Here is a 26,579-nt window from a genome sequence, read left to right as displayed (position 1 = left end):
CTTCCACCTTCATCGATTTCGGTCACCATCACCGCCACCTCCGCCGTCGACCACTCACACCACAGATACACCACCTCCGCCACCTCCCTCCGCCGTCTCCCTCCGCCGTCAGCCACCATATGAGCAGGTTTTTAGGCGGTGTTTCAGTCGGTGTTCAGATCGGAGTTGTTGGCGGTGGTTCAGGCGATTGGCGACGGACGGGGTTGTGTGTTTTGAGGGGAGAATGATGGAGAGATGTGGAGGTGAATGTTATGAGCAGGTTTAAGGTGGATGTGGATGTGAACGGGGATGTGTAGTAGAAAGGAGAACAAATTGTGAAGATGAAAAAAGAAGGGTGTTCTTAGCTTTTTTTTTAAGACAATAGAAGATGAGTTCAGATCTGTTTAGAAAAAAAAAACAAACAGTCTTCAAGGGTAACGTCTGCGCGCCTGCAGACATAAGCCCTTTGAAGATGTTTGAAGAAAAAACAAACACCCCCTTAGTGAACGAGTCAAAATTATCATTTTTTTGTAAACAGTCTAAGTTTCCACTTTTACTTTTTAGAGCATTCACAGTAGCCTCTTCATCTCCATCCTTAAAATTACACTAAAAACAAAATATTTTCTCTCTCTCTTTTTCAATTAAATAATACCTTTTATTTTTTTTTGAAAGAAGAACTTCATTAAAACCAAAACCTAACTCGAAAACCGAGCAGGAAAACAACAACCACAATAAGAAACGACAAACAAAGCTACATCACAGAAAAGTTACACCAATCCAACCACGAGATGTGGTTGTTTCTAGATCTATACTTGAACCATAGGAACCCGAGGGACTTCAATTCGCAGAATATATTATCCACTTTGGCTTCAATTCCCGAGAAGATAGCTTTGTTCCGAGCCGACCATAAACACCATAACGCCGAGTAGATAATACCTTGGACAACCGACTTCTCAGTCGTCTTTACGTGGCTCGATTGATGAAGGTCCAAGAGGTCTCTAACGGAGAAGGCAAAGATAGGGGGGATACGACACCACCGACTCACCTTATCCCACAGAATTGCCGCAACAAAGCAGGCTGTAAAAATGTGGTCGGCCGACTCGGCTTCCATCTTGCAAAGAGGGCACAGGCCATCCCCCACAAAGATCCCCCTTCTGCTGAGAGCGTCCGCCGTGGGGACCCGATGCATCTCCGCCTTCCAAACCAATAAATTGCACTTGCTAGGGACCCATTTGTTCCAACTTAAGATGAAATTAGCTGGTGCCGAAACAGCCCCCGATAGAAGACTCTTGACTGAACTAACGGAGAAGGAACCGGAATCATCGCCGAGCCACCTCCATCCATCGGCTTTAGGCTGAAGAAGAACCGTCGACAGATCCGACAAAAGGGCAGAGAACTCCGCTAACTCTACCCCTAACTCCAGCTCATGTCTCCATAGCCACACTCCTTGAATTCTATCCTGAACAGAACACGCTTTGACCACTTCGAGCTCGAAAAGATTCGGGAACACGTCTTTGAGAGGTTTATCTTTTAACCAAGGGTCTAACCAAAAGAGGATGCGATCTCCATGGCCCACCAGCCCTTTAAAGAGGTCCTGGATCACAACATTACCTGCAACGGGCTTAGAAAGAACCGAGACAATGCTACTCCAAACGCCACTGCACGACTTCTTGACCGGAAAGACGGACCAGTTAGGCCCATGCCGATGAATAGCATCGACAACCTTGACCCACATGTTGTTTTTCTCTTTTTTGTACCTCCATCCCCATTTGCTAAGGAGCGCGATATTGATGTGATTTAACCTACTTATACCTACCCCTCCTTTTTTCTTTGGTAACGTCAATCTTTCCCAAGCCACCCAGTGGGTCTTTCTGACGTCGCTAGAACCGCCCCATAGGAGGTAATACCTTTTATTACCTTTTCTTTATCCTCTACTCACAACCACTTTTAAAAACTATTAAAAAATAAATGGAGGGAATCACACTCTCCAAATCTATCCCAAAATATCTAGGTGAACAGTAATTTCCTTTAAATCTCCTCTCTCCTCCACTCACAATTACTCACAACCCCCCTCTAAAATATACAGGACACACTCACAGAAATATGGAGGCTCTACTGTGAATGCCCTTAATGAGTCTAAAACAAATATTCAGAGATTTGTATTTGTAGATTTGTAAATTGTATTGGTAACATTTTTTTTATTTTTCATTAGTACATTAAATATAAATTATGGGTAAATTACTTTTTGAGTCACTGTGTTTTATGGGTTTTAACTAGTTGAGTCCAAAAGCAAAAAGTTTAACGACCTGAGTCCCTATAAGCATTTTCTTTAACCATTTGAGTCCAAATTTCTAACCCAGTTAGAATTTTGTTGTTAAGTTTTGTTAAATGACCAAATTACCCCTATCAACACATAAAACACAGGGACTCAAAAAGAAAAAGAAAAAGAAAAAGAATATATAAGGGGACTAGGGGTGGTTCACTAGTGATGGAATTCCATCACTCCCACTATCCAATCAAGTAATGCCATGTCATCAATCCAATTTCCATCACTAGTGATAAAAATGTAGGAGGGGTGGTCATTAGTGATATCACTCCCAAATTTTTATAATTTTTATTTTAAAATTAAGCTTCCACATGCTCCCCTTGCATGCCACATGTTCCCCTGCATGCTTCTATTTGGCCACGAACACCCATGCATGCCACATGTTCCATTCTCTTTCCCCCTGCAAGTTTTCAACGCGTTATATACAAAACGCGTTACAATTTACACGCGTTATAAAACAAGGCGGCGGCGGTTTCCGTTTTCATTTCACGCGTGATGGGGGGTCGATAACGGACCACCCCGGGTCCTCTAATAATTATTATTATTATTGTTATTATTATTATTATTATTATTATTATTATTATTATTATTATTATTAATCGTTAATATAAAAGCTGTGTTTTGTTGCTTTGTAACCCTGAGTTTTGTTGTCCCTCACCACATCAGACACACACTGATCTCTTCATCTCTCTCCCCCTTCTCTCTCAACCACACCACCACCACACCACCATCACCACCACCATCCTAACGCCGCCACCACCACTATAACGTCCCCGCCACACCATCACCACCACAACACCCACCATCGCTACGTCACACACCGCCACAGCTCTGGTTGCAGTATCTTCAACCTCCAATAACCGTACTTTTTCTTGCAATTTCGGCTTTATTGTGTCAAATATTTGTTTCTGAACTCCGGTGGCCGAGTCAACCCACCAGAACTCAGTCGGAACTCGGACTTCAACCAGATCTGATTGTCCGTACAGTACGGAAACCGGTGGTGGTGGCGGTGGTGGTGGATGAGCGTATGGAAGTGGTGGTGGAGGGAGGTGGTTGACTGATGGGATGTGGTGGTGCGGAGGAAATTGGTGGGGGGAGGAGGAGGGGCGTACCTGTGGTGGTGGTGGTGGTTGAACGATGGGAAGTCCATCGGAAGCGGTGGTGAGATGACGAAGGGTTTGTGGCGGTTTGAGGTTTCACTCGGACTTCAACGATTGTTCCGGCGAAAGCTCGTTGGGGAAATGAAACAACTCGCTGATTTCATTGATGTTTGGAATTTGGATTTGATTTTATGAATTTATTGTTTGTTTGTGATTTTCGTTGGGGCAGTGGTGGGGATGAAGTGTAGATCTGGATGGTGGTGGGTGTTTGGAGGTGAGACGATGGTGGTGGGCATTGGCGAAGGATAAGAGGGGCGGGGAGGGGCGCCCGCCCCCTCGAATTTTTCACTCAGTAGTGTTATATATGTGGTTTTCGTATAGAAATTTGTGGGTATATACGTTTTCGCCCCCCGGTTCTATAGAAATTTTTGGGTATATACGTTTTCGCCCCCCGACCGAAAAATTCAAGCTTCGCCACTGGTGGTGGGTGTTTGGAGGCGGCGGTAGTTCGATGGTGGTGGTAGTGGAGGGGATGACGGTGGGGTAGTGGTGGGGATGAAGTGTGAAGAGAGTGTGTGCAGGTGTGTGTTTTATTATATATATGTAATTTATATATATATATATATATATTAAAAGTTTATGCATTAAAAACTTGTTCCTTGTACTCATGTGCATATAAGACTTGTACTTTGTGTGTAAATGACCAAATTACCCTCATAGTTAACAGACTTGGTGGATGGTGTTAGAAAATTGGACTCAAACGGTTAAAGAAAAAGCTTATAGGGACTCAGGTCGTTAAACTTTTTGCTTTTGGACTCAACTAGTTAAAATCAACAAAACACAGGGACTCAAAAAGTAATTTACCCTATAATTATATATTATAATATAAGTAATTACATAGTTTTTTTATTATATTATTAGTGCCCAATTTATGTAACACAGTATATATAATAGATGATAAACTGATGGAGTTTAGCAATAGTAAATAATGGATTGGCCCAAAGTAATAAAGGTTAGAAGACTTAATGGGCCTGGGTGAACTGAACTGCAACATGTGTATATGATGACGTAAACTAAATGTGTTTGATTGATATGAGATCCAACAAGTACGGTACTTGGTTATTTTGTTTTGGGAAAAAAACTAGTCAGCCGCCTCAGTTGTGAAGTTGGAGAAAAAAAAAAACCCTACTTTTCATCTTAAAATTACTCTGCTGCTGGTATATGTTTCGATTCATTTTTTTTGTTATTAATTTTGATTCAGTGTGATGTTCGATTCAATTTTTATTTGTTATCAATTTTGATTCAGTGTGATGTTTCGATTCAATTTTTTTTTTTTTTTTTGTTATTAATTTTGATTCAGTTAGATGTTTCGATTCAATTTTTTTTGTTATTAATTTTGATTCAGTGTGAATTGTATTTGTGATGCGATTTGAATTTCAATATGTAGATCAATTGATGATGTTGTTGTGAATTTCAATTCGTTTTCATATGTGGATCTGGTCATTCGGTTCAGTTGTTGTTGACTCATCATTTAGAAAATAAAAAAAGATTTGTTGGATCTAGATAGAAAAAAAAAAGGATTGGGTACCCGTACCGGAGCGAACCGCGAATTATGTGACTATGTTCCATACACTTAGCGGTAACAATTGATTACATACAAAACACCACCAATGTGTCATGTCATTGTTACAGGTGCTTTGGTGGATGCTGAAATTTTCAAGTATGTTGGAACCCAAAGGCGTTCTTTTCAGTTTACCGTACAAATGGGAAGGATTTTGTGCTTGTTGTGGTGATTAAGGCCACTCGACCCAGCCCACAAAAGTTTTGGTGAGCAAACTTATGCTTTAATTTAATCTTCTATGTTTGGTTTGCCACATCACAAAATTGTGTATTGTGATTTTGTCAGTAACGAAATTTGGAGTTTAAGGATGAACTACAAACAACTGTGGAAGTTAGAGGAAATTTGCAGGCACTCAAAAGATGGTTTTAGTATTGGCTCAAGGTGATTATTTCAAAGATTAAGATTAAAAACGATTAATTTACATCGAAATATTGGCTATAACTTATTTTTTGAGTATTCAGGTTGCTCATTATTTTGGGGGTCGTGGTATGTCTCTATGCTGCTAATGTAAGTAGAAGTGGTTAGTTATTAGTGTTACTTGCTATTTTGTTGTCTATATGTTGTATTATTATTTAAAACAAAACTGGATTGTAAGTTTTGCTTTTACAGTTAGAGTACAATTTCTTCAGTTCGGAAACATTGGCAAGTTTAGAAAAGTGAAACAACTTGGCTACAATGAGGGTTTGAAACTTATCTCCTAAGAATATTGTGAAGTCAACTTAATGTAATCCTGGAAAGTAAATGCTTCTCCATCTTTTGTTATCTAAGACATAAAATAAAGATGATGGTTTGCTTTCTTTGTGGCTCCTCCATTATTAATCCTTTGCTTCACAACATGATTCTGCTTTGTTTACTACTAGTCGTTTACCCGCGCGATGCGGCGGGAAACATATGACTTAGGTTGGTGAGTTTAGGGCTATGTACGGGGCTGTTCGGTTTTGAGCCTACTTAATTGAGTGTAAAATAACTAATCCACAACTTCTCTGCAGGCAATCCATATCTGAACGACTGAACCCAAAGCACAAAATTAAACAAGAATTAGGACAATTGAAGACAAAAACACAAGGTTAAGCAGTATCAAAATGTTTGCAAACAAATAGTATATTAAAAATCTGAATTGAAGTTTTGCTATAGGGTATATATCATAGCTAAAAATAAAAAGTATGTTTTAAAAAAAAATATTATAGCATTTTATAAAGCGGTATAGGAGGTTTTTATGCAGTTAGTATGCTTATTAAAGTTTTCGAGTTAGTAGCATCGGTGATAATTTTCCTTTTTCATATATTAATTCACAAAAGTGTATCATATAATGTAACTAATTGTTTGTGTACTTATTGAAGTTTTTGAGTTAGTAGCATTGGTGATAATTTGGTAACGGGGAATGAGGGATAAGAAAACACGTCTGGTGGCCATGTATATTAAAACAAGAAAAAGATTAGTACATAATAAATAAAAAAGTACAAGTATAAGAGTGGTAAGCCAACAGTGGTATGCCATCAGTAGTAGAATTAGAGCCTAACTTGGGAACTAAGAAGTATAAGAGTAGTAGAATTAGAGCCAACAGTGGTATGCCATAATAAATAAAAAAGTACAAGTATAAGAGTGGTAAGAAGTTTTATAACACTTACGGGATCTAACACTAACCTTATGTTAACTAGTTCTATACCCGTCCGGTGGACGGGATCTTATTTTGATATCATAATGATAAAAGTTTTTTTTTTTAATTCTAAATATATTTAGATCATGATGAAAAAAAGTTAAAAGTATGTAAATATCATAAAATTACATTAATTGTTTTGGGATGAAAACGAAAATCGTTTTTCTAAATAATAAAGAAAAAGTAAGTGTTTTATACTCATAAATAAATAAAGTTTTGGTATTCTCATTTCACCATGTCTAGAGATGCCTCTCTTATGTTTAAAAAATGTTGATTATCCGAATTTAACGATAAAATTCTTTAAAAAGTTACATTAATTGATTCTTCTCAAATTAACTTTTAAACTTTGTATTTCTGTTAATTTTATTTATCCAATATTACGAAATCTACAAATATGCAGTATAAAATCTTACTATTATAATAAACAAAACTACTTGTGGGACACTTGGCATATTCGGAGGGCCTCTCCTTTTCTTTTTTCCCGCCCAAATTCCGGGTTGTGATTTGGTTACATGCGGTGCTCCATATTCTTTTTATGACCCTGATTCAAATGTCATTCAACCCCTGAAAATTAGCTCTCATTCGTTGTTTTCATCTTTTCACTCCAGAACCCTAAAAAAACTCCATCATCTCATCTCTCAGCATTGGCTCCTTCACCAACATCGATTTCATCTTAAAGGTATACACAATCGCATTCAAAACCCTAAATATTATCTCTGTTTACTAATTTTTATTCGTTTAGTATGTTGACTCAATTTCTCCTGCATATTTCTAGGTTTCCACCTTTAGATCATCTAAAATTGGGTTTCTATAAAATTTATAGTAGTAGAAATGATTATCAGCATATAACGCAAAATCAATTTAGGTTTGATAAGTTCAAATTTGTGCTTGATTGAAGTTAGGGTTCATGTACATCAATATTTGTCATCGTTAGTTTTTTTTTTCAGATTTATTTAATTTTTTCCAATCTTTATCGTTTTATTCATACTGATTATTATTGTCTTCTGTGTTATCTACTCAAATCATAATAGACACTTTTGCTGGAAGTGGACAATCAATTTTCTCTGTTCTGTTCAAGAACAATGGTGAAAATTTCTTTATATGTTTGGTATATTGGTTTTTATAAGGTTGTAAATGGCTTGATATATTTATGCAATTATGCGGATGTCATGAATATCCTTAAAGATGAAATTCCATAAATTCTTAACTTCTCCCATACCATTCTTTAATTGCGAATATTCATGAATTTTTAATTTGTTCAACAACGTATTAGCTTTGTGTTTCTGTTAATTTATTTCAACAGATTATGGGTTTATTTATGCAGAAGAAAACATAATAATAAGATGCCAATGTTTAGGAGTTTATTTATAGGTACATTTGATTCAAAGTGTAAACACAAGTTTAAGAATCCTTTTCATATCATTAGATGCTTTCTATTATAACATGAACTTTTTATTGTAAACATGAAAGATATTTGGTTTTGTTGCTGCAAGTGGATGATTTTTATGTGACCATAAGTTAAATCAATATGAAAAAGAGAAGCTTGCAAAATCAAGAAAAACAAAAAATAGGTTCAATTTTATAACTTAAACTAAACCCAATTCAGTTTAGATGATTATAGAGCTTCTGGAACTGAAATCTAGGATGCTATTGAAGTTGCCATTGTTTGAACCCTTGCTGACCCTAAAGAGGCATCTCTCTATCATCTATAGCATTATATATAAAAATCAGGTTGTTATTATAGTATAATAGATTTCTTAATTATATATGACTTTGTAGGCACGAGCTAGAATTATAGAGGTTCATTTCTTAATTATATATCGCGCCTTATGAATTAGTCGTTATTAAGTACAATCGTTTTGAAAATTTGAACAGATTTTGACCCTTTGTGAATGCAAAGAAGACATAAAAAATAAAGTTCACGCGATGATCGATAAATTGGCTTAACATTTGCAGAGCTCACGCCGGTAAATAATTAGCTTTACTGATTTTGGAATCATCATTGTCATTATTGTTATTATTTATAACTCAATAATGTCTTTTTATCAAAATATAGATGAACAACTTGCTATTGCTAAGGAGATTGGTAGACGACTTCGTATGGGGCAAACACGCACCCTTCTTCTTTACTTGGTGGCGACAAGGATGCATCTATAGCAGTTCACCTTATTTAAGAGCTGATTGAGGAAACTGATGAATTTACTGGACTTTTCCTAGGTTAGTGATTATTTCTACCCTTTTAATATTAGTGTAATTATTTTATCCTTTTATCAGTGTAATAGTATTATTTAGTAGTGTTTTTATGTGGAATCTTTTGATCTGAATATGCAGAACTTAAGTATGAGATGTGAAGGATTTACAAGAAAGAATGTGCATTTGTAGAAAGATAGGTGATGGTGTGAATGATGCACCTGTTTAAAAAAAAAAAAAAAGCTAAAAGCACACTTTGGTAATTGATGTTGCTTAGCTATAGATGATGAAATCGTGTAGCAGACTACATTTGTTACCAATTGCGAATCTGCTGGAGAGAGCCACATGTATTTATTTTTTAATTTTCGAATATTTGTTATGCGGTTAATATTACTATTTTTCATATAGTTTGCTCACTTAATATTCATGATTTGTAGTATGAGGGATAAGATTGAGACTCCAGAAGAGATTTAGTTTAGAAATCAGTCAAATAATTTCACTTCATTTTTGTTTGTTATGATTTACTTCAAATTGTTAGGTGTAGGTGCTCATTCAAAGACAAGAAAATAATTATTTACCATAATGTAGAAGGCTATATGTTCTGTTGTTTAGGATCATGTTTGCTTTATGCAAAGTGAGGTTTTTTCTTTTTGGTAATCACGTTCGGGAGAGAACATATGTATACTGTATTACATTGAGATCCATTTATATTGCACACTATTTTTTATTTACTTAATGAACTTTATTTTTATTATATTTTTGTGTTATACAACTTAAAATTATTCAACCCGTGTATCACACGGGTAAATAACCTAGTCTGTAATTAAGCTAAACTACAAGGGTGCGGTTTGTATATTAAAAAACAATTTTTATCACCAATCGTTGTATCCAAGAAACCCATTTCGTTGACACGTGTTACAAAATCCTTCATTTTCTCTGATTTTTTCCCTCTTCAAGAAACCCTAATCAGTAATCACTCTAATTGCCCACTTGAAATTTTTAGCCAAGTTTCTTTCCATCTTCATCGATGTTGAGACGCTTGCATCATCTTCTTCAACATCATGCCATGGTGCTATTGTTCTTGTTTATATATGCACCAAAGTTTAGAGAGGTGTTCTGACAAAGGAGTAGCTTGATGTTTTGAGTTTAAATCTTCATCAATCAGGTTGTTTTTAGCATCGTATCCTCTGGTACGGCTCTTGATTTTCGGTAAATCACACATTTTTTTTCGTTTCTTAAGTTTATTAGGGTTTCGGTAGATTCAATTTGGGGATATCACTATCAATCACGATTTGGGGTTATTGTAAACCCATTAGTGTTTTTAGTAAGATTTTTAATTTTATTTGGATCTTTTGTAGTGTTCTGATATTTATTAGGGTTTGGATGGATACAATTTTTGTGATTAAACGTGTTTGGTGTTAAGTTAATCAAGCGTCTGGTCACTCTCTAAAGGTATACTAATGGATCAATATTTACATGTTTATTCGCAGCCTCTAATCTATGTGCTTTCAAGTAACCAAAATTGACTGGTAAAAACCGTAGTTTTTTAGTTGGAAAGTTTGTGCTTGGTATTCCATTGAAGGCTAGTTCATTGTTCGTTACATGGTATGTGCGGTGTGTTTTTTTTTTTTTTTTTTTTTTTTGTTAATTTATTATGTGGGAATATGTGTCTCTTTTTGGAGAGGAGCTGTTGAGTCTGTAGGAGTTGCGTAGGTTAGAAAAAAATCAATTTTTCACAATATTGTTTACTTTTAATATGTTTTAAAAGTTTAATGGATGTAATTGTTTAAATCTACACTTTGTTTACAAAATCGTGTTGCCCGTTTACCTGTCGTTTGTTTGTAATATGTTGTTTTGGCGTTTTTTTAAATGATTCCAACTATGTGAAGCATTTAAGTAATGCTTTCTGCTCTTTGTATAATTGTCTATAATGTATAAAAATTTGTAGAGTTTTCTTTTAAATTAGATCTTACCTTAATATTTTCAAGCTTAAAAGGGGCTCTTTACGTACAATATGGTGTTGTTAAGAACCTGAATGAACAACTTCCAGGTTATGCTTTTCTTGTAAACATGTTTGAAGCAACTTAATTCACTATAACCATCATTTTCGTTTTATTGGTATGTATTAATAGAATTTCCATGCATTCTTGGTTTGCATTTTTAATTGACATTTTCATGTAAATGTCATATGGTGGGAATAGATTAAACTTAGTTTTTTTCGTTGAAAAGTAAAACACATAGCAGTAGACTATACAAAAGTTAGATCTTTTATCTAAAATAAAAATTATATATATATATATATATATTAACTCTGCATTTCATTATTTCAATTCATGATTAAAGTTTAGTGATTTATTATTTGAAAATAATTAATTGTATTACAGAAAAGAAACTTGGTTTGGAATGTACCAAATTAGAAGTTTCAGTAATGTAAAACAACTTTATATAAAATGACTACAAATATAGTTTACATTGTAAGGTGGCAGAGGCATGCAATTGTTCTGCTGCACATTGAAAACATTTGCATCATATATAATCGTAATTAGAAATGCATGACAAGTTGCATATTGTAAAGCAATCAACTTTATATAAAACCTTGCCGACTAAGTCACTTACATTGATGTACGTCTAAGTTGTGAGATGGAAAAGTGAAAATGGAGCATGGAACTTGGATGAGAAGACGAAGCAGAGAGTCAAATGCGTTTTACAGACACTACATGTTGTGGGTATAAATAGGCTACTTTTGGAGGTAACCATACGGCGGTTACCTACGACAATCAAGGAAAGGTACATTATTTATATTATATTTTTATTTATTTGTAACTTGTGTTTGTAATTATATGGTAACTAATAAATCTAATGTGTATTTTCCCAGGCTAATGCATTCGCGACATCAACTCAAAACAAATTTATGTCTAGCATTAAATTTCTTTTTTATTGTGATTTTTTTTCTGTGTTTATGTTTTGAAATTCTTTATATTGTTTTATTGTCATGAAAAAGCTTTATCTTTTATTTAGTTTTTTTTTTTTTGAAAAAAACATGCAACAAATTAATTGCTGACCAGGTCAATACATGGTCACGTTTTCCTTTATCATCGCTGCTTAAAACTACATCAGAATTTAAATTGTAAGAAAATAACTGCTGCATCAGAAGTTAAATTGTAACAGAATAACCGCCCTCTAGAAGGTTTCTTGTCCATCCCATCCCAGGATATTTCTCTAAACTGCTGCTAAAAGAAAATAACTGCTGCAAACTGCCTTATTTGGTCAAAGTTAACCAAAAAAAACCTCTCCTTCTAGAAGGTTTTTCCTAATTATAACGGCTAGGATTTAATCTCATATTCATCCAATGGCTCATATTGCATAATGTTCCCATTGACTTTAATGGGAACATAAGAATATATAATTTTTTACAAAAGGTAAAAAATCCACATGTGCAAGCCACTCAACTACAAATATTATCATTTAGACAGTAGGAAACAAAATATGGAATGGCAATAAATAAAGACTACCTGCTCATCATATTGACCCACTTAAATATGAAATGTCAATAATACAGACTAACTTTATATTAAATAGCAATGATAACAATATTTCAAGCATGTTTTTCGAGATCTAGCAGTCAATAAAGGATAAACCAAAAACACAAGCAGCATCAAACCAAAATGCAGTATTTTTTGTAACTCAATTCCATAATCATCATAACGACCCATAATGAAACGGCAATAATAAAGACAAACTTTAAATCAAACAAAGATCAAAATTTAAAAGTAATTCCATACTAACTGTTAATTAACTAAAATGAACTGCAACACTAATACAAAATGAAGCAGCCAACACAATATCAAACAACCATTTCAAAATCAATTCATAAGTAAAGCAAACAACAATTTCTAAGTCAATCCATACGTAAACGAAACAAAAGTCAAAAAAACAATCTTGGATCTCTTGCTGGTGGTGGAACAAAAAGAATCTTTTATTGACCCATGAGGATGGCAAACCATTTGCATGACATTGTTGTAAATTGTTCAGCCATGGATCTGTGAACAACTCAAATTAGACCTTGGGCTAAGCGCATGACCTAAAATGGTGTGATCAAGCACTTCACCTTGGGTTTGAAGCAGTACAAAATTCGTCTTTTGCAATTTGCGCAAGTAACTTCAAACGGTGCCCAGTTCAGCAGCAATGTTCTCTCCTGTGTTATTGGCAATAAATACTAAAAGAAACTCAAGTATTTTCGTAAGGTTCATGAATGGTTTCCTTGAAAAGGGTATTTTGTCCGTTTCATGACTGATTTCTTTATGAAGACAAGGTTCTCTCATGTGTTCTTGGCAATAAATTATAAAAAAAAAACAAAATAAAAGAGAGGCATGTGATGTCACCAATCATGAAACGGACGAATATACCCTTTTCCATCTCAAGCTGTAGTAGCTTTTCAAGACAACACTATCATTCCTTTGCTTGCAGCAAAGCCTGATTCATTGTTGACAAAATAATTCCACCTACCTATAACGTACAAAGGCATGTTCAAATATTAAACCACCAACATGCACCACATTACTTGACAACCAAGAAAACACAGAAAGACATAATAAATAACCTTTATATCCATTTGAAATGTTGTTACTCTATCTTCATTGCCAGCAACCTGCATCATTAAATTTCAGTAATATCATCAGCTATACTATATTTTTATTTTGTTGATAAAAAATTTGTTCCAAAACATGATATATGCGAAAAAGAAAGAAGTCAGATGCCATTGTTTAAAAGAATCCAAGTTGTTTTTTTAAATAATATCACAATTACCTTTAAGTCCATATCTCCAGAAGCATCCTCGGAGCCGGTGATGTCAGATAAAATAAGTGGTGTTCCATCTCCGCCAGATTCATGTGTGTCTAGAACCAAACCCATTGCTATTCCGGCAATAGAACTCTTTAACGGTACACCGGCGTCTTGTAATGCAAGACATCCCCTGCAAACGGATGCCATGCTATCACATCATCACACAAAAAAGATAAAAGCATATGTCAAAATAACTGTCAGACAAGTTTTATCTAATGTGACACATATTAGAACTATTATTTCCTATAATAGACATGAAATCCATCACCCCTTGAAGATCCATTACTTTCGGTTATGTTGCTCTCAACACGTATCGTATACGGAAAATCATCTTCAGAAGGCAAGCATGGTTTTGAGCTGTGGCGGCACCATTTGACGGTTTGTTCTCTCGGTGCTTTTTCGCTTTCCCTTAGCCGACTTATTTGAAGATGGGGTTCCCCGAGCTGATGTTGTAGCAGCTGCTGGCTTTGAGGGGCTATTATCGACGGGTTCCTCTTTAAGAGGGCTGTTATTAAGCTTTGATGGACCCCATTATTATTAGCCTTTGGTGCAAGAACAGGGAACTTTCGTCATCAATCTACTCATAACAAAAACAAAATAAACAAAAATCACATTCCAACAATAAAAAATGCAACTGGTGAACTTCTTTGAATATAAAAAATGACATTACATCATCGTCGTCATCGTCCTCTTGCTCTGGCTCGGATTCATTAACCCCACTATTTTTCCCGAGCAGCTTCCTCAACTCTTTTCCAGATTGACTCAGTCCTCCTTCCTCTTCTTCATTATCCTCCTGATCTTCTTCATATCCCTTTAGAATGAACATACTCGATTCTTGTTATCTGAAAAGAAAAAAAAAGGTTAGCCAGTTAACCTACTGTAATAAACAAGTATTAAAGATGCGGTTGCGCTCGGTGATACAGATGCGGCTGCGTCGGGCTCGTTGGGGTTGCGCTCGGTGATACAGACGCGGCTGCGCTCGCTGCGCCGTTGCGGCTGCGCATGCTGAGCCGATGCAGCTGCGTTCGCTGCTGTTGCGGCTGCGCATGCTGAGCCGGTTTAAAACTAAAATGTCCTCCGACTCGAATTAGTTATAGATTTCCTGGTAAAGATATTTGCTTCGGATGATCCTGTCTCTTCATGGACCTTAGGAGGAGCTTCTGCACCAACATTTAATCAGATACCTTACCTCACAAAAAGTTAACAGGTTCAAAATATAATTCAAAACCATAACTAATCTACATAAGAATTAGTTAATCGATCTTTCCTTAGACATGTTAATCGACAATCAAGTTGAACAAACCATTTTCAAAACACGTACAAAAGGTAATCAAATTTATATGTAATTCAGTTATATGATAAGAAAAGACATAATATTTTAGAGTTCACATGCTAAACACTCACTCTCGGTATGAAATCTCATCAAGAGCCAAAAGGGAAACTGGCACAACAGTACAACACATGATGCCAATTTCAAAAGCTGCAAACTTCTTTTTCAAAATTTTATACACACAATTGAGTTGTGTTGAAATGCTTACAGTTGTTAATAAATATTTAAGTCATAATTTATATAATGGTGGAGATGTAGTAAAACAAGCAATAATGTACCTCATCAGAAGGCATAGAGCCTCTTGCATCATCTTGCCCCATTTGTCTTTTTCGATATTGGAACCATAGCTCCAATCCAAACACCCTCAAAACTGCTTACTGGATATCGAAACGCGATAAGCTGATAAAAATGGTTTAATAAACAATCCTAAACCCCCTTACAATCGCGATAAGCAATCCAGACATCCTCAACACTCCTTACTGTATACCGGAACAAAATAAACTGATAAAAAGTTTTAACAAGCAATCCTAAAACTAAAACAGTAAAACCCCTTCCAATCCTCAAATAAAGATTCAATGACATATATTGTAGATCTAAGCATCCAACTCATGTTATCATGCATGTCACCATTTAATATTTTCATCACTCAATAAGTTGTTCACAGCTCTATCAAAATCAACTGCAATTTTTTTTCTTTTTTTTTCATTCAACGTTACACAGATCTGAAACTGTACATCCTTCACAAAATCAAAAATAGAATCAAGTTCATATCTATGATCTATCTATCACTAAACAAACAAAATCAGATCAAATCATCAAAACCGACACTACAAACCGATCGAAATCAACGAATCATCGATCGTAAATCCATATTAACAAATCAACTCCTCGAAAACCTAAACGAATCTGAACTGAGACGCAAGTACGTAACGAAACGGATCAGATCCGAATCTAAATCAACAACAATCGGACTTAAACAACTCAATTGAAGCACAAATGACCTAATTAACACAAACAAATCAATCGGTGAACAAAATTAGGTTACAGAAAGTGATAAATAGAGTGTAAACCTGAGGGAAATTAGCGGATTGAGCCCAAACGGTGCCGTCATGACCGATAATAGCGGCAGCAGTGAGGTGGTTGCCTTCAATCTCGCACATCAAGTGGTACAGCACCCCACGGTTGTTTATGAAATGGCAAACCCTAAAATCGATTGTACAGCACCCCGCGGTTGTTTATGAATTTGAGAGAGAGAGAGAGAGAAAAGGAGGTTACCTTCATCGATCTGGTGAAATCCTCACAGATCTGGTGAGAGATCTGGTGAGATCCGAGAGAGAGGCCTGATGAAGTCGCCCAATCGCCATAGAGAGAGAAAGCAGAGGATGTGAGTTGTGAGAGAGATGAGAGAGAAGGAAGGGGAAAGCTGGATCCGTGTGAAAACAAAGTCATCCGTCAGATCACGATCCGTGTGAAGAATTGAAAGAAAATAGACGGTTGATGATGGATCCGGGTGAAGGGTAAATGTTTTGTGTTTCTTGGTGCTTTAAGTCTTGTACTTGTACATTCTAAGTAAAGTATTTTCTTTGGTATTATAACTTATACAAGTGTTGAACCGGTACCCTGACAATCCAAACTAATAACGATTGAATATCCGTCGCATAGCACGGTGAATTCTACTGGCTATATTTCAAATATACAGTTTAATATTAAAATATAATACCACCTCATATAAATATTTACTATTATAATAACTATTCATTGGTATTCATTATTAATATTGGATAATATATAATTATTTTAAATGCATTACAATTTTATTTGGAATATATATACATTGTAATACATTTGAATAATATTTATATGTTTAACAATGTAAACTAAATGTTTTCCACAGCTTATGTTTCAAAATAAAAATGCTATTGAATCGTAGATAAAAATGAACAAGTCAATATGGTATATTCATAATTTTATTAGAATGGGTAAACGACATCACTTCAAATTACTATGTACAACGTGTTTCTAAATAGAAAATACGTCTTAAAGATTATGAAAAAAAATCACATCACAATGACGTACTCAGGATTTTAGATTTCGTTATAATGAACTAAAAACAGAATCTACTCAAGATATTGTAGCAATATAAATAATAAAAGTTATATTAAAAACTAATTACACAAAAAGAAAACCGAAATAAAAAAAAATAAAAAAAAACGTTTTGATGGACACCTTTATACTTGTAAGTTTGTAACTAACATGTAAGATATAAGTATTATTTAAACCATCACACAAATCCATCCGATTTTCACATATGATTTTCCAAATCAAAAAACAAAGTATCATCTAAATATAAGTACCTCAGATGCATACAAGATCAAGAAGTTTCAAAATCAATAACATGTAAATAATGAACCCAATAATAAAAATAGACGCACTAGTCTCCATAATGAACCCAATAATAAAAATAGACGCACTAGTCTCCTTCAAGCGCACGTACACAGCATATATACCAAGCATAGCACCATATGTTTTTGAGACGCTGCTAGAAACCTTTCCAACGACCTAAAATAACAAAGATTAAAACATAAATGCCAAAATTAATATCCATAAAAAACACAAAATTCTTACCACACTTCCTACTGAAGGTTTAGGACGAGGAAGTTGGAGCAATTCCTTCATTTTCCTATTTCATGAAATCAAAACTGTCAAAATCAATATATATATATAGAGAGACACACACATATAGAATTAAACATTTAAAGACTCACCTCACAAAAGAAAGCATGTAAGAGCCAAGCAAGGGTAGAGGGGAAGATTTTACACAGAACTTCACAATATTTGAGGTAAAAACCAATGCTAAGAAACAAAACAAAAATTATAGATATATATTTATATTTAACATACAATCTTCAAAAAATGTACTAGATGAATTTTATTAACACTTACTCTGAAATAATACGTAGAATGACCTGATGCTTGCCTAAGGAAGACATAATAATCCAGCCAACAATCACCCTCAGCTTCCTTCTCAAAATCAAAGAGAAGTTAACAATACCTTTATAATCATCATTATTATTATCATATAGTAAACAGACACGTACTGCAATAGTACGATCTCAAACGGTAGTTTTATCTTCACAGCCTCTATAAACTTCCTATTAAAAACAATACAGTTTAGAATAACCAAACTGACCCACTTCGAGATTCATTATCATTTCTAGAATTTTAAAAGAAACCACTTACTCGACGATCTCTTCAAACTTTGAAAGTGGAGCCCGAGGGGGAACCAACCAGAAAAAGCATTTCCTTTTAACATAAAAAACAAATAGAATGTAAAAACAGATAGGGTGTATTCTTTTATATATGGATAAAGCATGAACTTAGATAACCTATCTCTATCTGCATCCTTGATAACAAAATCATAGTTAGTAGGCCAGAATTTGCAACTAAGGGGTGGAACATATTGACGACCACGGGAGCCCCTGCAAAAGAATCTTTATTTTGGTTACACATCTAAACTCACTTGATGATGTTGATGTGACTTTCAATTCATTTTTTACTTGATCATTGTTATCAAGGGGTTTATATGGCGTTGACTGCAGAAATCTCAAGCCGTTACAGGCTTTGTCGGACATGTGTCACCCAACGGTTGGCTGGCCGTTTAAAGGGAATCTTGTGCCGTTTCAGCTCGCTGAAACGGCTCGGCGAGGGGTGTCCGTTGGCTAAATTGAAAAAGACGGCGTTGCAGTGGCCATTTTCGTGATTTCCCCATAATAATGCACTGCCTCATTTTAAGTGTTTTAACCCCTAATCACTAATTCAATACCATGCCCGATTGACATAGGACCCACCAATGCATGTCAAGACTTTGCCCGCCTAAGTACGTTGGGATTCTGTCTCGTGGCCTACTAATAAAGTTGAATTGGGTTATTATACTTACCACGAGTGCATTATATATTTTATTAATAGCTCCGGAGTTATGCCCAAGATTATACCAGGAGACCTGTAGTTGGACCCTAAAGTTAAATGCTTTTAAAACCTCAAATATTTTTCAGTTATACTTACAGTGATTAAGTCTTTGTATTCTACCAATGCTGCCGGTATGTGGGGTTTTGTATACACTACTTCTTAAGCGTTGCTATTGGACGACGAGTTAGCCAATAGTAATATGACCACAGTCATTGTAACTGCCAACGTGACATATACTGAATGAGTACTTGAGTAGAAATAAACATTGTAATCGCTCTTAATATTGTGAAGTATAATAATGTATCATTTTATAAAATGGAATGAAATCGCCAGTATTTCTTGCTGATAAAATATTTTTAAAACGCGTTTCAGGTAACTCGCTGTAGAGATAATAGAAACCAGCTATGGAGCACTGAAGGCTTAAATAAAGTGGCTATAAATACCTAGATAAAAGAAGAAATTTATGTTTTATTTATTGGGTTTATCCCTATAAAAACATTTGTAAAGAACATGAGTTTTATTTAATGTTAATTATTTGGTGTTTTATAAACTCTGAATTTATTTCCTAACTACGGTCCTGATAAAATTTTTCCGTTGCGTATTTAATAAACACCGGTACCACTTGACTGGTTCACGGCTCCCGCTCCCAGAGTGGGGTCGAGGGTTGTGACAAAACGTTGTATCAGAGCCACAGGTTTAAGCCATCTAGGTGTTCTTTTCATACCTAGACTTAAACATTATGTTAGGAAATTAATGTAACAATCTATGTGTTATTCTGTGTAGATAAATCTTAATATTCATATTATGATTTCTATATTTTTAGTTCACAATATGAGTGACCAATATGATTAAATGTACTCATAGGCTACCTAGGCAGATATATTATATTATATTATACTTACAAAAAGCAACTTAGGTTATACCCCTTCATTTAAAAGTTGTGTCTGTTAAAAATTATATGCTAATAAAAAAATGTAGCATATAATGCATGTTAGTAAACAATAGAAAAATTCTAAAGAAGGTTTTTCTAACATGTTAGCTAGGTAAATCATATATCAATATTACGAGTGATGTTAGACATATAATGCATGTTAGTAAACAATAGAAAAATTTGTAAAGGAGGTTATTTTGGGTTGAGATCCTGTACAAACAGTGCTAATTATAAGAACTGTAAGAACAGATCTGAACCATTGTTAATTTAAATCAAGGGTTGATATTGATTATAAATAAAACTCTTATAATTAAAAATTACTACTAACAAATTAGGGGTAATTTTGTAAAATTGCTAGTCATTTGACCATTTTCTATTAAATACAAATTACACCAAGGTTTTTTAAACTAAAATAACTTTTATATACTTCATTATTTTTTTAAAAATATATACCATAAAATCAAGTATTTTTTTATCTTTAATATGAGTACCATATTACTATACCTTTTTGTATTTATAAAAGTGTTTTTTAAAAAAAGTTAACAAAAGGTGTTTTATATTTGTGCTAATAAGGTGCTGATTATGTGTTAATTACAAAATAATACAAACAAACACCAAAAGTAGATATAATCAGCACATCTGGTGTGCTGATAATGGAGAACGATTGAAGATGTTGTGCTAATGTCGTTTATGTTGATAATGGAGAACGATTCGAGGACGATGTGCTGATAATGAAGAACGATTAATGATGTTGTGCTAATTATATAGTGTTGTGCTGATTATATTTTTTGTAATTATTTTTAATTAGTTATAAATAAATATGGTCAAAAAGTCTAAATTACCCCTAAACTAATTTTTTATTGATGGACACTTGTCAATTATGTATTGGTTCTTATGGTTCTTACAAACTTAAGTGTTTGTATTTGATCCCATTCCTATAAAATATATAATGCTTTATGAACAATTTAAAAGTACAAAATGGTCCGTTATTTTTAAAGATTGCATATATGATATAACTGGTTCACGGTAAGTTTGGGTCATTGTAGTGCAATTTTAGTATATTTCTATATATCTCTACAATTATTATTTTATAATAAATAAAATAAGAAATATAAAATAGTTATGAAACACTTCATCTATTACAAATATAGCAACTTGAATTTATATTTTTATTCAGAGTATACATTTACCATCAACTTATTTAAGAAATAATTAATAAAATATTACAACTTCATACGCATTAATTTAAAGTTACATGTATAAACTCCAACAAATTTCGTTTTCACACTATATGCAAAAAGGCAAAATCATTTTCCTCCACTCAGTTTCTCTTTTTAAAAGGAATACTATATTCGTATTATAAGCATGATAAGAAAATTATAATTTTATACGTCTTTTACAATATTGCGTTTTGTTTAAATTTACAAAAGCCATTGTATAATTTTTTTCTCTCAATATCATTAATTACGTTTTGTTTAAATTGCGTTTTGTTTAAATTTACAAAAGTAGTAGCAATTAACTTCTGAATCAGGTAAAAATAAAACCCCCTAAAAACAATTAAAAAAAACCTAATCTACAATACAAGTTAGGATTCAGGCCTTAACAAACTAATATCTCTAGATTCAATCAAAAACCAAGTTGAAAATCACTAAAAACCAAACAATTTGTAGCAAACATTTGAGTAATACTCGATTTTTATAAAGCTAATCGTTGTTGAAATTTAAGTGTGGGATAACGAGGTGAAATGGACTAAAATCTGGATCAAATATGGTAACAGATACAATAATATACGAATGTAAGAGGTAAACAGAGGTGGATACCTGGTGATTGAGACAAAACGGCGCAAAAATCTCTATTTTGGAAGGGTTTCATTAAGCATTCTCTTTACAGTGCTGGAGTAAGGGTGGTATGCAGGGCAAAATCGGAAAAACGGGTCTAAAAACCCACCTCCTCTTGAACAAATTACATGTGGTTAATAATAATGATAATACTAAAAACAAGAAGAATAAAATCGAAGAGAGCATTTGTATAAAAAAGATCATTTCCAACACAAGCCATCACGACTCGTATTTGTTGTCTCAAATGGGTTACCTTCATTCCAGAGGTTATGGGTTCGATTCCCACCGGGGCCTACTCTCTACATCCCACCAGCCCGAGTGCTTGCAAGGTTATCCATTTTTTTTACCCGTTCCCCTCGGTTAGCTGGGTATTGGGGGACCCAGGGGTTTACCACGAAGTGGGTTCCCAGGGTCAAAAAAAAAAAAAAAAAAAAAAAATTGGGTAACCTTGGATGTAGAGGAAGCTATGTAATCTTGATTGTCTCAGCTTCTTGTCGGGATCTTTATATTTATATATAAACTCGGCCATTCAAATAAAAAACTTTGTGTCACAAAGACGAAGCAGAGAGAATCTGGTGTGTCTGGTTTTATAGAGGAAAAAAAAAACAAAATCCACATTTAGTCGATATGTGTGGTATCATCATCATCATACTCAGGTTGAACGTAGTGGGGCGTTTTAGCCCACCATAGCGCCGGGCACACCACCACGAAGGGCGCTATGGCCCAAAAAATTGTTGCAGCGCGATACTTTTCGCGGCGTTGTGCGATGAAATGTTTGATTTTTTGACCGTTGTCAAACGGTCATATATTAAAAAAAAAATTCAATTTTTTTTAATTTCCCACTATAAATTCCTTCCTACTCTTCCATTTTTTTACAAATCAATACATTCTCTCATTCTCTATTCTCTATGTATTTCCCACTCTCATGTAAAAGTTTAGTTTTAGTTATGTTGTAAGATTAAATAGAAATCTTTTTTTTTTTCAGAAAAATATTCTCACCGAGGCTATTTAGAGTAGTTGGGCGATGTGTATACATAACAACCATAAAAGAGGTATATAGACGGACGTTAATACCTCGATTGGGCGATGCGAAGCATATTGGAAAATTGTTTTGTTTGGGGTTTCGAGTGTGGTTCATAGTGATTGTGATTCATAGTGTCCGAAGATTTTATCTCGCCGGAAAACTATGAACGAAGAAGAGGTAAAATTGTGTAGCCCTTGGTTATATGGACGATCCTACAAAGGTGAGATAACGACGGGCCTCTGGTCCCCATCGAGGATTCCTCGATGGGTCGCCATCGGTACAACAATGGTAGTTAGAGACTTGTTGACCATCCCCACCTCCAATCATGACAAAATATCCTTTCCTCTGTCTATGTATTCCTTTATATTTTATCTTTTTTTTTAACCATGAATTTCTTTTAATCATGACAAAATTCAATTTTTTTTTTAATTTCCCACTATAAATTCCTTCCTTGTTACGCCCTAATACGTTTTACCTTAAAAATGACGCAGCGGAAAAGGGCTTTAAAATTTATTTCCTTATTAACGACATTACTTTCGCGAAGGTTCCAAATGCTAAAAATGTTAAACGTTCTATAAAAGAATTCACAACATTCATACTAAAATTTACATTTCTAGACGTTATACACTTCAATTATATGACCGATCTATCCGTGCAATCCTTGCTCTTGACTCGATCTACGTCCGCTTCACTTTCTAAGTAGCAGAAGAAGTCCGTGTGGCACCTGTGGGCATCACATACAATTTAGTCATTAGTCAACGACATCATCATATAACATTAATCTCATATAATTAAATATTGAATAACGTTCGACAATTTAACATTAGTTCATCCAACTATCCTTACTCATCCTCTTATTTCAGGTAGAGCTTAAATTTCGTAAGAATCCGATATTCTCGTTCCTGCATTACATACCAACCTCAAACACATAATTAGTAACGTTAAAACTCTACGTATTTAAATCATGCACACGTACCATCTTACATGCATACATACTCCTCTACATACATACATACCTTTCTTACATCTTTACATACATGCATACGCTCATACATATCTTTAGACATACATACCCACACATCTACATACGTACATATCTTCCTACATCTTTACATACAATATTTACAAGGGTCTTAGACTTAGGTTTAAAGTCCATAAACATCTAAGGAACCGTAAAAAAAATCATGTTTGGAAAGTCCATCGTAGTCCACAAATAACGAACCGAAGCCTACGACACATAAATCAACTTAAATAACAAGAATTTAGCTTTTGAGACTTGGGCGCCCCTAGGGCCGTCGGCGACGGGCCTTGCATTTACCCGTAGCCCAAAAACCCGTAGACAGGTAATTAACCCGTCAGCACAAAAACTGATTTTCCCTTGCCCGTCGGCGACGGCCCCCTACCCGTCGGCGACGCCCTCTAATTTTTGCTGTTTTCTGCAGATTCGTTTCGTCGTCCGAACGCACTAAAACGCGCGTAACTTTTGAACCGTTTACCCGTTTGACCTCCCGTTTCTTCCTACATGCTTGTAAATTCACATTCTATCATATGAACTTAAAATCTTACCCCCGGATTAAGGAAATTCTTATCTTACATGCATTCGACATATTATCATTTTCTAATGATTCGACACGTTCGTGCATTTATCAACATAATCTATTTATTTGACCTCAATCTCATATGAACTTTAATAATTTCATTGGCGCTTATCATAAAAGATTAAGTTCTCGGACGTCTTGCATCCTTTTAACCCATTTTCACTCAAAAGCTTATTTTTGACCCGTTATGGGTATTTGCGCTTTAAGTGGACTATGACATACAAAACCCTATACTTCGCTTTCATACTTGACCAAAACATTACTCTAATCAATTAGCTTGTTTCCAATAGACATTTAAGGTTGTTTACCCGATATACCTATCAAGGGCGTTTTTGTCAACATTGCTCCATCCTTTACAACCAAGGACTTCCTTGCATATTTAACCAATCCTACCACTTAACTACAACTCTAACGCACATACCTTGCTCGGATCAAAGCTAAGATCCGTTTAATACTTCGTCAATTTCATACAACTCATTCCTATTTGACCTCAATTATCATACTTAATTAAGTTGCAAATAACTTTACATAAACAACTAAAAGTGATTGCGGAAATCACTTACCTCGTGCATCCGTATTCATATTTGTTTCTTCGCCACTTCTTGACCCGTTAGCCTTCCGTGCTTGATTCCGTCTCGACATGATTCCTATACTTCCATGTCATCGAAATCACATTCTTATTAGCATACATAATTGTACATGTTAACGATCATATTGATCGCATAATTCCTATTTGACTTTCATTAGTTACTTCTAGCAAGCATAATACATGTGACCAAATTCATATCATTTCAAACTCATGTAAACCATCATGTCATTGCATTAAACACACATTCGTCAAACACGCTCCATATAACCTACCTTAATCTTACAATTATGAAAACTCGTCTAACCATCCTTCTTATACACGGTTGACTTTTAGAAGTCAACGGTTCATTTAGTTTAACTTTCGACTTATCATTATATACCCGTAACATCATAATCGACTATACGGACGACAATACATACATTTTATCATACGATTGGGGTGCGTACCATCTTTTAAGCATAACGTACAACTAATTCATGCACAATCTTCTAAATTCATACATAGTTCATCAAATCCTTCTACTAATCAACATGTGGTATTTAAAATTAAACATCATACATATTATCATCACATTTTGTTCACTTCATCTAACAATAATTCACCATTTCTTATCCAATTTCTTTAAACACTCACACACATGTATGATTCCAAACATTGTTAACATAAGTAAATCATCAATTTACATTACATCATCTAAAACCCACTTCATAACTACTTATTAATCACTTACAAGTGATCTAATCTTAAGTTCTTCATAATTTCATCATACTTTTGATATGTGTACTACCTTGTAAGCATAGTGTACAACTAGTTCATGCATATCCTTCTAATCTCATACATAATTCATCAATTTCTTCCTTCTAATCAACATGAATCATACATGCATAAACATCAAACATACTAGTATCACATTTCTTTCAATTCCTCTCCTAAGAATCCATCTTACAAATCAAAATACATCAATTTTAAGCAAGAATTTAAACATAGATGATTTACCCATGTCATCATCTTCACCATAACAAACGGGTTTCACCCTTAAACATCAAATTAACCTAAACCATGCATAATCCATGTTCCAAATGATGAATCTAACACATACTCATGCTCAATTTCACACAAATTTGCGATTTACAACATAACCCACTTCGTGCATAATCACCAATCTAACTTTTAAGACATACCTTGCGATCCCCTTGTGAAGGTGATCATTACTCTATGCTCGGTTATGAGTTAAAGCTTCATCTTGCCTTTCAATTTGAAGATTTTGAAGAAACTAGGGTTTTGACCCTCTTTTCCCTTCCTGATCATCGACACACACACGCACACTATGTGTGTGTGGTGTTTTAATTTTGTTTTATAAAATCAAGTTTCCCACTTAACGTTTTTTGTCCCTCTATTATACATTCCATCATAATTGTTATAAGTTTCATCCCTTAGCTTATCTAATAGACATTTAACTAAGTTTATTAACTTAGTTATTGTATCTCATTTTACTAACATGGTAACGAATTTAATAATTCGAATTTTGGGGTGTTACAAGTCTACCCCCCTTAAAGAAGGTTTCGTCCCCGAAACCTTTCTCGTTCTT

The 26,579-nt window shown here is 34.5% G+C and overlaps 1 protein-coding gene and 3 long non-coding RNA genes across 23 annotated transcripts; 1 reads left to right on the top strand and 3 right to left on the bottom strand.

Moving 5' to 3' along the window:
• The first annotated feature begins 4,361 nt into the window (after positions 1-4,361).
• On the top strand, positions 4,362-11,890 carry LOC110869390. Of its 10 annotated transcripts, none has more exons than XR_004866716.1 (11): positions 4,388-4,622; positions 5,098-5,232; positions 5,312-5,407; positions 5,488-6,092; positions 7,292-7,362; positions 7,715-7,768; positions 8,559-8,650; positions 8,740-8,900; positions 9,015-10,063; positions 11,507-11,660; positions 11,749-11,890. It is a non-coding gene; the product is annotated as an uncharacterized LOC110869390 (long non-coding RNA). The 10 variants fall into 10 exon arrangements; XR_004866718.1 differs by lacking the exon at positions 7,715-7,768 and having other exon boundaries at positions 4,393-4,622; positions 5,488-5,533; positions 5,636-6,092; XR_004866715.1 differs by lacking the exon at positions 7,715-7,768 and having other exon boundaries at positions 4,397-4,622; positions 5,488-5,926; positions 6,016-6,092.
• Positions 11,891-12,698: 808 nt separating this feature from the next.
• On the bottom strand, positions 12,699-16,377 carry LOC118481998 (polyribonucleotide nucleotidyltransferase 1, chloroplastic-like). 9 transcript variants are annotated; one of them, XR_004866701.1, is made up of 7 exons: positions 15,324-16,377; positions 14,386-14,875; positions 13,680-14,292; positions 13,474-13,521; positions 13,280-13,379; positions 12,982-13,068; positions 12,699-12,913 (listed from the first exon to the last, which is right to left on the bottom strand). XR_004866701.1 is itself a non-coding variant. In XM_035977395.1 (7 exons), exons 4-7 carry the CDS (start codon positions 13,860-13,862, stop codon positions 12,902-12,904), a joined length of 330 nt encoding a protein of 109 aa, XP_035833288.1. In that variant the 5' UTR covers position 13,863; positions 14,002-14,292; positions 14,386-14,875; positions 15,324-16,377; the 3' UTR covers positions 12,699-12,901. The 9 variants fall into 9 exon arrangements, 7 of the variants coding, with proteins under 7 accessions (XP_035833288.1, XP_035833287.1, XP_035833284.1 ...); XR_004866697.1 differs by lacking the exon at positions 13,280-13,379 and having other exon boundaries at positions 13,680-13,845; positions 14,002-14,292; XM_035977395.1 differs by lacking the exon at positions 13,280-13,379 and having other exon boundaries at positions 13,680-13,863; positions 14,002-14,292.
• A 940-nt stretch (positions 16,378-17,317) lies between these two features.
• LOC110937254 lies at positions 17,318-23,072 on the bottom strand. 3 transcript variants are annotated; one of them, XR_002590666.2, is made up of 9 exons: positions 22,855-23,072; positions 21,763-22,361; positions 19,108-19,229; positions 18,286-18,348; positions 18,144-18,197; positions 17,989-18,066; positions 17,811-17,898; positions 17,671-17,725; positions 17,318-17,604 (listed from the first exon to the last, which is right to left on the bottom strand). It is a non-coding gene; the product is annotated as an uncharacterized LOC110937254 (long non-coding RNA). The 3 variants fall into 3 exon arrangements; XR_002590668.2 differs by lacking the exon at positions 19,108-19,229; XR_002590672.2 differs by lacking the exons at positions 19,108-19,229; positions 21,763-22,361; positions 22,855-23,072 and adding an exon at positions 18,432-19,068.
• A 232-nt stretch (positions 23,073-23,304) lies between these two features.
• On the bottom strand, positions 23,305-26,260 carry LOC110937247. The gene is made up of 4 exons (XR_002590665.2): positions 26,173-26,260; positions 24,966-25,049; positions 23,651-23,706; positions 23,305-23,528 (listed from the first exon to the last, which is right to left on the bottom strand). It is a non-coding gene; the product is annotated as an uncharacterized LOC110937247 (long non-coding RNA).
• Positions 26,261-26,579: the final 319 nt, after the last annotated feature.

The sequence above is a fragment of the Helianthus annuus genome, chromosome 1 (genome assembly GCF_002127325.2).
Source record: "Helianthus annuus cultivar XRQ/B chromosome 1, HanXRQr2.0-SUNRISE, whole genome shotgun sequence".
NCBI classification, from domain to species: Eukaryota; Viridiplantae; Streptophyta; class Magnoliopsida; order Asterales; family Asteraceae; genus Helianthus; species Helianthus annuus.
Note: the sequence above shows the minus strand (reverse complement) of the source record. Positions and strands in the feature narration are given on the sequence as shown.

Coding starts and splice junctions, on each gene's coding strand:
- LOC118481998 (XM_035977395.1), bottom strand. CDS start 13,862: ATGGCATCCGTTTGCAGGGGATGTCTTGCATTACAAGACGCCGGTGTA. Junction 13,522..13,679: donor CTGGAGATATGGACTTAAAG/GTAATTGTGATA, acceptor TTAATGATGCAG/GTTGCTGGCAATGAAGATAG. Junction 13,069..13,473: donor CATTTCAAATGGATATAAAG/GTTATTTATTAT, acceptor CCAATAACACAG/GAGAGAACATTGCTGCTGAA.